This window comes from Seriola aureovittata, chromosome 22 (assembly GCF_021018895.1).
Source record: "Seriola aureovittata isolate HTS-2021-v1 ecotype China chromosome 22, ASM2101889v1, whole genome shotgun sequence".
In the NCBI taxonomy this organism is placed as follows: domain Eukaryota; kingdom Metazoa; phylum Chordata; class Actinopteri; order Carangiformes; family Carangidae; genus Seriola; species Seriola aureovittata.
The window spans coordinates 10,587,602-10,600,496 of NC_079385.1; the positions used below are offsets into that span (position 1 = coordinate 10,587,602).

At 39.3% G+C, this 12,895-nt stretch overlaps 1 protein-coding gene across 1 annotated transcript; it reads left to right on the forward strand.

Moving 5' to 3' along the window:
* Positions 1-58: 58 nt before the first annotated feature.
* Positions 59-10,888, forward strand: sypl1 (synaptophysin-like 1). Its single transcript, XM_056367542.1, has 5 exons — positions 59-2,878; positions 6,874-6,992; positions 7,197-7,401; positions 7,507-7,698; positions 8,269-10,888. The coding sequence occupies exons 1-5, from the start codon at positions 2,807-2,809 to the stop codon at positions 8,398-8,400; spliced, it is 720 nt and encodes a 239-aa protein (XP_056223517.1). The 5' UTR covers positions 59-2,806; the 3' UTR covers positions 8,401-10,888.
* The last annotated feature ends 2,007 nt before the right edge of the window (positions 10,889-12,895 follow it).

Sequence of the window (12,895 nt, forward strand, 5' to 3'; positions counted from 1 at the left end):
TCTCTAAGAGCCGTGTTGCATCTTTCTTGGAGTTCAGGTTTTTGAAAACATAGAAACTGCAATTGTACAAAACTAGCAAAGTAAAACTCAAATACACTTTATTTCATGGTTCTGTAATTTCCTAATAATTTCCTTGGAAGATTTGCTCCCTAGTAAACACTAGTAAATTATTGCTTCATTATTAGGAATTGTATTTGTCATATTCCATGAATTGCATGCTTGTCTGTAGACGTATTTTTGCATGTTGAGCTGAGCTGCTGCGCACTGACTCAGAGACTGTCTAGATTAGAGAGTGAACTGAAATGAATTCATTGGAAGTGCGCTGATTTAAATCTGATTAAGACCAAGTGACATGCTACTTTCCAGGAAACTTCTTGCAAATTATTTGGAAATTACTCTGAAATTATGAACTCGTCGAAAAAACATTTAATATCTCACTGGTTTTTACTGAATACCTGCAAGAAATATCTGAAAGCTCTTCGAAAGCCTATTAAGAAAATGCAGGTTGTGATAATTTAATGAAAACACACTTCCTCTTCTCTTTCTTTGCTGTATTGTCACCGTATATCTGTGTGACCGTAAAGTGCTGCGTCCATACAATCAACTGTTTTGTTGTCCTCAAGCTGCATTTCTATGTATTGTCTGCTTGGTGTTGCTATGCACTGATTTTCTACATTGACAGAGCCCATTGTTTCCCACACAAAGTAAATCTCCGCTCCATCTCAGCATAACGCTTAAAGTTAGTAGCAGGCAGTAACATGTAAGGGAGGAAGATTTAAAAAGGTACGTCACTGAGTTTGTATTACACTTTTAGAACGTTTGGGGGACTGTAAGTGACCCCTATAAAATGTTGCTTTGCTGGATGTTTTTTTTTTTTTTAACTTCTCACCTTGCTGCAGTCATGTAGAAGTGTCCTCAGGGGTGAGGGTGCAAGAGAGCTCAAGTGACACTGGGTGTGGTCAGAGGTGAAAATTGACCGTTGCCTAGAGAAGCAAAGGAAACACTTGTATAATATCTCGACTATTCTTTTGACACAATGCATACAACTGTTTTTACAGTTTTATTCTATATTATTTCTTATTTATTCTCCCCATCAGAGCATTGCCCGGGCCAACATACTGCACGGTTAACATTAGCTCATTGCTGGTAGCCTATAGTGTAAGTATTAGTGTATATTTCTAGTCATTTTGTATCTTTGATATATAGACACAGCATCTCCATTTCAGGTTATCCACCAGAGAGCAGTGAATGTTACAGGTCGTGCTTATTACATAATAAGTCACAATTCTGCAAGTGTGTTTTAAGGAACTATCGGCCTCAGAAATCCAGTATCAGGTAGATTCTACTTCATGCAATGAGCAAATTTATCTTACAGTTAAAAATTGGTGGACTGCTCCTTTAATCCATCTCTGGTTACCCTGTGGTTTATTTTTAACAACAAAAAAAAAAGTGCAGTCAGTCTCATGTTGAACATGCGGGAACCAAATCAAGCGGATTTGTCTTCTGGATGAACTGACCCTTCACTAACTTTAACTCATGGCTGCAGCCGCTCTCAGAGCTAAACCTCTTCTCTTTGTCTCAGCTGAAACAGTTTACAGAATCCGTGCTTTGCAAATGAGAGTCATGAGACCCGGTCATTTCAACTCAACTTTATTTAAACAGCACATTTTATACACACATGCAGATCAGAGTGTTTCACATAGCAAAATAAAACAATAGAATGTAAAAAAAAAAGAAACAAATACATACAATATAATGAACACAATGGTTGGTGAATTTTAATGGTTTAAAATTTAAAGACTATGGTTTTTACATTACTCCAAATTAAAAGCCAGATTAAAATTGTAGCTCTTTAGTTTCCTTTTAAAATACAAAAAAAAAAAAAAATTACAGATCGAGCTTGTTTGGTTTTCATAAAACTGATGCAGCGTCTTCTACAGTTCAGGGGCTTAAAAACAGAAAGTCAGCAGCAAAGCGGTGTTACACACAGTAACTCCAAACTCAGCCTCCATATTCTAGCGGATGGATCCAATGAAAACTCAGCAGGACACTTCCGATGCCTCTTGGTGCTCAGGAGAACCGAGTTAACTGCAACTGAATCTCCTGACAATCCTTTGCCTGGATCTTCTACGGTAACCCGCTGCTCACATCCTAACTCCATGCGATTTAAATTGTCTTTGTGGTATTTGATTATTTTTATTTGTTATTATTATTTCTTTCCAGGCCTTTAAAGGAAGAACAAAACTTTCATGCAAGGGTGTGGAACCCATTAGTTAAGGTAACGCTTTTGCATTCAGCGCCCCCCCCCCCCCCCCGTAACTAAACACACACACGACGCTTTCTCAATAACAGCGAAGCGTAATTTGGCACACTTTACGCTCTTCATCCGTTACGTTGCCTACGTATTTGCGCATCATCGCCAAGCGGAGCGCTGGGAACTCGATCGTTTTTCAATCTACACTGCAAAAAACATCCACCTCGGCGAATGATTTTTTTTCTTCTTTTTTTTGCGTTGCCACTTGTTCTTAAAAGGTCTTCAAACGTCTGAAGCTGCGTTTTTCAGGAAATAGGATGATCCCGCTTTCATTTCAAATTTGAATCCTCTTGCTTTTTGTGCAAAAGTTGGATCGTGAAACTCAACTTTGAATAAACAGAGTGTGGTCATTTCTTGCAGCGTGAGCAGTAAAAACCCACGTCACTCTGTCAGACAACTCCCCCCTTTTTTTTCCTCCCTGTTGGACCAACATCCACAGTTCAGGAACAACTGGATAAAGATTTTTTTGGGGGGGGAATCAGAGGAACAATCATGATGACCGGATTTCGGCTGAACTTGTCGCCGCTGAAGGAACCTCTAGGCTTCGTCAAACTGGTGGAGTGGGTAAGTTAGATGTGTGTGTGTGTGTGTGTGTGTGACTGTGAGAGTGTGTGTGTGTCATACCCAGAGGACAGGGAGGTTCAGTCCTTTTCTTGGTCCTTGGTTTTTCCCTTTCTCTCCCCCCCACCCCCGGCCCTTGAGGAAAAAATCACTTAAGTAATCTGTTTCAGGAGGAAATTATTAAAAATGGAGATGGCTAAAATATTCATAAAGCACACAAACATCAGCATAACTTTACCACACATTCATAGAAAGTATACATCCACTTCATCCTTGCTTCCAGCTGCAACCAAAGAGTCTTCACACAATCTGATAGTTGAAAGTGTGAATAAAAATGTCCTAACTAATCCTCATTTAACTTGATTTGCCTTCTTCCATGCTCTTTCTCACACACTTTAAATTGAGATCAGAGATTCAAAGTGAGGATAAACTTTGACAAAGAAAAGAGAGTTCAGTTCTGTGCAGTTGAATTATCTGGCTGCAGGGGGCTGCCCTTCAGAGGACACGGTTAGAGATTAATGCATCTCTCAGCAATAATTTACTTCTGGGTAACTGTGCAGACGATTGAGACGTCTCGACTGCTCCCATACTCATATTCAAACTCACGCTCTCTGGGTTTGTGTGTGTCATGGTGGACCGTGCAACAGTTGCTTATGAAAAGTCCAGTAATCAGTTTTTCTCTACGTAACTGGGTCAGAGGAATCCAGTGTGGGTAATGCAGCTCAGCTAGTTTCTGTCATTTGTTCTGTTTTCTCATTACACACACACACACACACACACACACACACACACACACACACACACACACACACACACACAGACATACACACACAGACATACACACACTTACAGAGCTATAGAGCAGCAGTAACACCCAGTCATCTGACTCAGGACAAGGCTGTGTGTGTGTGTTTGTGTGTTTCACTGTGTTGGCCTTATATAACCCTTATTTAACACAGCATATTTTGTTATTCACAAGGGGCCCAATGATAAATTGTGTGCACAAATTCACTCATTTAACGCTGGGGGCTTCCTTTGTGCTAATACAGGGGTCTTCACCCACACAATAGCACTAATAACTACATTAAACACTATTAACTGGGTCCAGGAGTTTGAGTCATCAGCATAATGAGCAATAGCTGAACAAACACTTATCACAAAATATCACTATTAAAAAAAAAAAAAAAAAAAAAAAAGACCTATTGGAGAAAATGAATTATTGAACACAGGTTTTTATTATAGGCACCATTTGGTAGATTATTTAAAAACATTCCATTGCATTATCCGAATAATAATTGTTCATTGCCACATTTCATGCTTTATACTAGAGGCTGAAATGATTAGTCAATCAATCGTTTAGTTCCTCAACAGAAAAATAATCAGCAACTATTTTGATAATCAAATAGTCGTTATGTGATATTTTTAAGCAAAACTACCAAACCTTTTTATTCTGCTAGCAGGAATGAGTGTATAAATGGTCCATGGCTCTTTAAGAGAGCGAAGTTCTTGGTTCTTACAAATGGTTTATCTCCACCACAGCTGATGAAACTCAACTATCCAACAGGTTGCCCTGTCTAAATTCCAGCATTTTGTCCTTCTAAACTGTTTTATTAGTGTTCTACATGAAAATGTAGTTTTCCTGGGTTGGCCTAAACACTCATACCTCCCTGGATATTATCTTTCATACAGTAGTAAACAGGAAGGAGTGTTTGGAGTAACAAATGCTACAGGGCTGCCCCATTCACTCAGCATGTTGAATAATGATGATAAAGCTGTTCCTCTCTTTTTTTTTTTGGACTCGTGACAACATCATGTCTCTTTGCCAAAAGAGGGAGAGCCAGATTTGCAAGGCTTGTGAAGGAAACCCAGCGGCAAAGTGGGCACATGCACATGCTCCACTGGCTTAGGGGGGTTTTGGTCAGACTGACCTGGACTCAGTGACCTCTGTGTAAGAACCGGAGGGTGGGCTGCTGATTTTATCTGTTACTAAGAAGATATTTCAGATTAATGAGGATATTCGTCTTTTTTCTTTTCCAGATAACGTCCGATCACAGGTCCCTCCCACCAGATGTAGTCACTCCTCATTGTTTGCATCTCATACAGGAACCTGTAACTTAACTTCTGTTGCATATTGTGAGTGCTTGCTATGTGTGCAAGTTGATGATGCTGCCTCACAGCTAGGTTATGAGGACGGACTGTGAGTCCACAGTCTTTGCAAGTCGCTATGTCTGGAGGATGTGCCGCCACCAGCAGGCTTAATTAAGACTAAACAGTGATACTGGAAACTTTGAGAAACACTCAGCTGTCCGACAGTGTTTGTGCAGTCTAGTATTTATGCTGTTCAAGTATGTGAGAGAGTAAACAAAATGGTCAAAATGTTGATGGTGCACGCTGGCTGTTACAGTTGTCCAAGCTGTGGCTCCGTGACCTCGTAGTGGGAGAGTGACAAGAGTCTGTGAAGCGGGAATGTGAGAGAAGTAGCTTACTGCACTGTGTAGCCAGAAAAACAGGAAGTGGCAGCCATTGACATCTGGAGAAACATCTGGAGAGAGGCCTCGAGGTGTGTGTGTGTGTGTGTGTGTGTGTGTGTGTGTGCGTGCACAGATGTACATTATGTGTGTTAGTGTGCACACGTGGGTCTTGTGGTGTGACGCGAAAGGCTAAAAGTTGAGCTGCCCCTGTTGTAAGCACTTTTGATGGATGTGAGTAGGCTGTGTGTGATACATTTGTGCTGATGAAGCAGAATTAAAGAGGACTGTTTCAAGTGTTTCTTTTTGTATATTTGGGTTTGTTGTGCCCTGATATGAACAGCTTATGGTGCATGTCCTTAATCAAAATCATTTTGTTAGTCACATGATGTAATCCACTAGGCTTCCAGAACAAAGACAACGAGCTCATCTTCACCTTAAAGCTGCTGTAATCAATATTCTTAAGTTAGCGACTAGCTAGTGAACATAGTGGAGCAAAAGAATCAGATTTTTCTCCCAACAGTTGGTGGAGAGCCAAAAGGAGAGTGATTATACTTGTATTTGTCAGGTGGCCAGAAACATGACTCCAAATGAATGCTAAAGTTGCTTTGTGTCCACTAAATATGCAATTAGCTTGCTAGCATATTAGCCGCATCATCATTTTGAGGTAATATTAGGTGGGAGTTGTGTTTAAAGCTTATTGTGTTGCTCACATGTGGCCAAAAAAAATCAATGAATGCAGGTTTAAGATGTTTCAGGGAAACAGGGATATTAAAACATGATTCTATAACCGTCTATATCCTTGACTTCAGTTTGTTTTCATATGGCCGACTCGTTTAATGGGAAATCCATTTGTATATTTGCATCTTGTCAAACTGCAAGACATACAGCTGTTCAAAATTCCTGACGTGTGAAGCAAGATAGTTGTTCTGTGTTGAACTCTATTGTGTAGCGCAGCTGTTACACAGTTAGGATGTGCGATGATGGGCAGAGGCGTGAAGTTAAGCATGTCGAAACTTATATGATCCACTGAATTATTATGATCATTGTTTCCCCTGCTGCAGTCTGAGGGCTAAGCTCAGTAGCAGACAGCCTGACTAAAAGAATTTAGTATGTGTTGGTTTTAAGGAGAGTATTAGTGTCACATGGTCCACATGCTGAATCAGATGCTTTTCTCCCCCCTGCAAGAAAGAATTCAAGAGACGAATGGCAGAATTAGTGTCGCCGTTCGCCATGTAAATGCCATTTTCATAAGAGCCCAGAGAACATTTACCCAATCATCTTTTCAGATAATGTTAGTTAAAAGGAGTATTTTGTTGTATGCAAAATTATATTGTTAGTTAAAGAAACATACTTGAGATACATACTGAGAAAGAATATATTGAATATCACTCCTTCCTCTTAAACAAATCCCCAGTATCTTAGGTGTCTTGAGTTTCAGATGTTTTTCCCTTAAAGCTGAACAGGGTTTTTTCTCGCATCTCTCAACCACCTCCCTCATCTCTCGCTCTCTCGTGTCTGTCCAAACAGCTCACGGCCATATTTGCTTTTGGAAGCTGCGGTGGATTCTCAGGGAGGAACGTCCTATCTGTCTTCTGCGGCGATGGAAGGAATGAGACGCTCAATGCTGACTTTCACTACCCGTTTAGGTGAGAATGTCAACACTTTTTTTTTTTTTTTGTTGTTGTTGTTTTTTGGGGGTTTTTTTTGGTCTGATCTGAGTGGTTCCCAGCAGCAGACACAGGTTTGAAGTGTCATCACTTCACTGCTCAATTAGAAAAGACAAATTTCAAGACACTGGAAACACAATGGTTAGCGATAATTTTAGCCCTTGCATTTTGTGTTGTGGCCAGGTTAAGCCAAGTCTTTCTCATCATTGGAAACCAAAGTCTTTGTGACCACTCTGTCACAACCACATACATGGTGGGAGACTCAGCCTCCTCAGCTGAGTTCTTTGTGGGTATCGCTATCGTCTGCTTCCTGTACAGCATGGTGGCTCTGTTGGTTTATTTAGGCTACATGCACGTCTACAAGGACTCTGACTTTGGACCCATTTTTGTGAGTATTGATCTTACTTCCTGATTTTGCAATATCGTGGGTCACTGAAAATGAGACACTTGTAATTTCTGTCTGTAGAGCTGATGTGTCCGCCCTTGTTTCCAGGACTTTGTGCTCACAGCGATCCTGGTCTTCCTGTGGCTGGTGTGTTCGTCTGCCTGGGCGAAGGGCCTGCAGAATGTGAAGGACGCCACAGACACCGAAGGCCTCAGTGCCACGGTGGCACTCTGCAAGGGCAGCAACATAACCTGTGAGGTCACGGAGTTCGCCAACATGAGAACCCTCAACATCTCTGTGGTGAGAGGAAATACAGAGCAGCTTTCCAGATTTTTTGTCTTAAAGTAAAGAGGAACTCCACTGATTCTACACTTCAAAGTCTGTTTACATACGAGTGCATTTGTGACTTCATCCAAATGATGAATTAAATCATTTGTTTTTAGTGTCAACACTTCTCAAGCTCCTTGTTTTACTTTGACCCGTAAAACCAAATATTTGGCCAGTAGAAAAGCTATTTCTATAAAAAAACAAAAAAAGAGTCAGTGATTTTGGCTTTGGCCCATCCCTCCATTTTATGCAATACTACACTAACAGGCAGCAACATAGACTTGAAGCAGCCTGACTCACAGTCATGCGACACTGAGCAATAACACTTTCATTTTCCTCGGACTCTGTTGGTGTGCTCCACTCAACATTTTCTTTGTACACAGCAGATTTGTTCGGCTGATGTCAATCAGTCCTTAAACTGTCCCCAAATGTGTAGTTGGTGACTTTTTTTTTTTTTTCAAATTCACAATCTGTTATAACCAGTCCTCCATTACCTTTATTTAAAGTGTTTTCTAATATGATTAAACTCTTTTTTTCTTCCAGGTGTTTGGCTACCTCAACATGTTTGTGTGGGCGGGCAACGCTTGGTTTGTGTACAAGGAGACTCGCTGGCACTCTCAGAAATTCTCTTCCCCGTCTGGACATGGAAGGCAACAGGTCCCTGCACCCATCTAACATACAGTATATACGTACAGCAACACGCCAAGTCAGAGTCACATACAAATACGCGAAGACATAATAATTGACACGCACACACCACACACAGAACAGAATTAGCCACACATGCATAAGTTTGTCCACACGTGTAGACAAATGTGCATGTAGACATAAATACACTTACATGCACATACAAAATATGTTCTGTGAAAACGATGAAGACAGACAAAATGAAGGATTAATTGAAAGATGGTCAGTTTTAAAACTGTGGTCTTACTTGATTTGGAGCTTATCACTACAGTCGCAGCTGTGTAGGTCGTACACAGAGCTGAGCTGGTATTTTGTAACCCACAATGACTAGATGTCATATAATTCCTTGCACATTCATGACATACTAGAACTGAGAGTACTTCTGAGAGAAATGCAAATTTTCCCTCCAAATATTCCTGCAGGCTCTAAGTAACCCTGCAGCAGTAGAACGTTTGGGTGGGAGAAGGTATCACTCAAATGGTTTAAAGGTGCTATATGTAAGTATTTCACTTTAAAATCTTCTAAAATTAACTAAAGTTATCAACAGCATTGAAAAAATAACACTATGTCAAAGACGTCTGTGCATTGTGTTGGGTAGACTGCTAAGTAAACAGCTGTTAATACCAACGTTGGCAATGTTGCGATAGCAAATACTTACACATAGCACCTTTAATGTCTTCACGTGTGCCTTTATTTTTTACCACATACTATAGCAACACTAATGCAATTAGTATTTCAAATCATTTTAAATGTGCCCTCTCACAACTATTCCGAATTGGTTTCTTACGCTTTAGCAGGTGATACACGCACAGACAACGACCAAATGTCATGAGCTTTATAGCAGCTTTGTGGCTTGTGTTTATGAAGAGAGGTTTTTTCTTATTTCATTGTGTCCATTTTAGCATAGTGGTTACATTTATTATGCTTAATTATTACATACTGATGAATGTAAGGTACTTTGAACTCATCTCTTTGTCTATGACATAAAACCGAGCACACGGAGCTAGATTTACATGTTCAACATCTGTCGCAATAAGGACAATGTGATCAAGGTTTTCAGGTTTTCAGGGTAAAACAGAGGCTAATACTATTAACTATGAGGAATTATATCATAATCCTCTATACCGTGTCACCAATTCAGAAAATTTGCATTCACTGACAAATAATGTATAAATTTTACATGGGCTGTGAAATTTAGTCATACATTTGCCTCAGTGATAAATCTTATTTTTTGCACATATGGTATGTTTTGAAAACATTTTTTTAAAAAAGCACTTGTGTATCCAGAGAGTGACACACTCAAATATTCATTAATTCTGTCTTTCATTCATTGGTTCTCTGGCATTGAGTCCGTTTCCCCCTTCGTGGTGGCTATCAGGCATGGAAATGTCTACAGAAGAATAAACTAGGATTATCCATTTACCAAACTAGTGTAAGGATGTCCTCTTTTAGCACATAGCTGAGGTGAATGCATAAAAAGCTTTTATTCTCGCGGGTCTTCTTTTTTAAGATAAATCTATGCGCTCAAGCAGACAAGTTAAATTTTGATGCTTGGCCTCCAACCTAAATATCAGGGAGGTAGTTTGCACATTCTTATCACACCATGCACAGTTCACTCTTGTGGTGCTTAATATGCCTTTATGATGTCCTTCAAAGCACTGTGAGAGTGTAAAACCATAAAGAATACTTGATCGAGAGTTGGCTATTTAATTAGTTCTGGAAAATGTCGCTGTGTGAGTGCAGCCAAAATCTTTCAATTTCTCTGAGGGCTTTGATTTATTTAGCGTCTACCAAAGTACCAGTTAAAGGATAAGTCCTTGTGTCCTTTTTTTAAACTTTTCTTTTATTATCATGTTGAATGTAGTAGTAACTTCTTCTTTTTAATTCAAATTTTCATCCATCGTTTTTATGGCATCACTGTTAAATAGAAACTATTCTGCCAAAGCAATATTTCATTTTTTTTCCTGTTTAATCTTATTTCAAATCTTTATGTGATGTTAAAGCAATAATCTTGTTGTTGTTGAAAAAGTCCGTCTTATTTTTTGATTGTCTAGTTTTTTTTTTTAATCCTTCATGAGACACCAAAAATTGAGCTGGTGTGTTTTTTTTTTTAACCGTGTGACTTCTTTGTTGTATTTTTCATTTTCAGAATATGTAGATTGTTAGTTTGAGTAGTTTTTGATTTTTTTTTTTTTTTTTTGTGTTTTGCTTTTATAGTAAAAATGTACAGTATGTTGGGTGGTGTTGCTAATTCGTTTAACTCTGCTGAAGGACAAAAGAACTTAAATGAAACAATAACTGTGTGTGGTGTACTGGTTATGCCACTGCACTCTTGTAATCATCATCCAACACGCTATAGTTTTGTCAATGATTCCTGTGCATTTAACCTGCCAAACTGTCTTATTGAAGAGAGACATACACTCTGTGACAATGTACCTTTGTTTTTTTCAATAAAAATGAATGATTTTTTCATGAATCTCTTTAGTGAACATCTCATGTGTGTGAAATGCACGATTTTACAGAGCAGTACAGGTGATGAAGATTGAAACATCTAAAATAAAATCAAAATTTGAATTTTTTGGACTCATGTTAAGTTGGTTGAAAAGGAGAAAAGAAAAAAAAAAGCATTTAAAGACATGGAAGCATCTGTGACCCAGAACCATTATTTTGACCCCTGAAGATACAAGAAAATAGTACTCTGTGTTTCCTGGTTTGTTCTATGATCTCAGCGGTCACTGCGTGGGAAACAAACACATGTGGTTCAGTCATCCTTTGTGTGTGTGTGTGTGTGTGTGAGAGAGAGAGAGAGAGAAAGAGAAGAGAGGACAGATGATACAAATGATAAAGTTGCATGCTGGTGTCTGTACGAGAAAGACAGGAAGGACCGCTTTCAACCACAAATTATCATTTCAAGTGTGTGTGTGCGTGTGTGTGTGTGCGTGTGTGTGGATTTGACCTGATTTGACACATCAGTATAAACCAATCAAATCTGGTCATTTCCTTGTCCTCACTTTCTCCACCCATTGCCGGGTTTTCTCATTCTCCTTCCGATTCTGCAAAAAAAGACGAGTTCATGCTGCATCATGTGATCAGTGGGGGGTATGCACTTAGAGTATTTAGTTAGTGTTCATGTTTTATAACACCAGACAGTAATGGATTTGGCACAAAGTGTGACATTTGTGTGTGTGTGTGTGTGTGTGTGAGAGAGAGTATTTAATCCCACTTAACCCTTCATCGGTTTATTGCTCTCATCATTATGAGTGAGACAGAATTGTGAGGATTTTTTCTTGCATTATCTTTGACGACAACGTGGCATGGCTGGACTTGTGGTCATTATCTGCATTCTGGCACATATATCTGAAAATGTAATGAATTTAGAGGCTGAGATTAACATGTGAGCATCATGCAACTGTACCATAGACCTGCAATGTTAAATCTGTTGAATAACGGTTGGATTTCAGTGACCAGTTTGTCCAGTATTATCGTAATTGGAGAAATATTATGATCTATTTGACATAAAGTTTCTTTAAAAGAAGACTTTCATGTTTAAGCCTGCGTTTGCACATGAAACGCAGGTTCTGTTTTCAACCACAAGAGGTCAATGTAGTGCCATGGGGTTGACCTACTCAGCCACTGGGAGAAGCCAAACCTTAATGGACAAGTTTCTTTCAGTGAAAGTGTCTGAACAGGATAATTAATTTGGCTTTAGGGATTTAGTTTCTCCATTTGCCTTTCATTTAGGTAATAAACTCATGATGTGGTTACTGTAAATATATAACTGAATGGAAATTGGGCTACAATTAAAATCTATTTTGCTGTGTGGAACCACTGCTGTGTAGCTGTGTTTGCTGGCAGTGGTGTCTGACCTCTGACCTCACCTGCACATGGCTGCTACATTACTGAAGACAAATAATCAAATTAAACATTTTGTTATGCACACAATTAAAGTGATGGTAATCCATCATCTGTAACCTTCCAATATAATCTGAGCCACTAACGCCATAGTAAAGGGGTTATGCTGTTATTCATACTTCTGACCTCTTTCAAAAGTCTTGTACAGCCATTACTTTGCAACTTCTTAGGAAGCCCTTAGAGTACGCTCATTTACTGTAATGAAGCTGAGAGACGATTTAAATCTGGCACTGCTAAGTTTCTGGGTTAAAATAAGAGACTGTGCCTCATGTTTCCAGCCTTAACCTGCGGGATGAAGGAGCAAAGCAGTGTGGAGGTCTCTAACATGTGTCCTCCAGCCAGGTTTAATTCTTTCTTTTTTTTTTACATTTATAAAAGGGCTCAGTTGCCGTCACATTTTGCAATCTTGTTATTGCATTGGCCCCTTGGATGTTAAATAGGCACTGTATCATTGTACCACAAATGCTGATTTTTTAACCATGAACAGATAAAGTATTCTGTATTCTAATATCCTTTAAGAGAGCTCCGTGTTAACCAGGGAATTGCTGTATGTGCAATAGATGTACAGACA

Coding starts and splice junctions, on each gene's coding strand:
- sypl1 (XM_056367542.1), top strand. CDS start 2,807: ATGATGACCGGATTTCGGCTGAACTTGTCGCCGCTGAAGGAACCTCTA. Junction 6,993..7,196: donor GACTTTCACTACCCGTTTAG/GTGAGAATGTCA, acceptor TGTTGTGGCCAG/GTTAAGCCAAGTCTTTCTCA. Junction 7,402..7,506: donor CTGACTTTGGACCCATTTTT/GTGAGTATTGAT, acceptor CCTTGTTTCCAG/GACTTTGTGCTCACAGCGAT.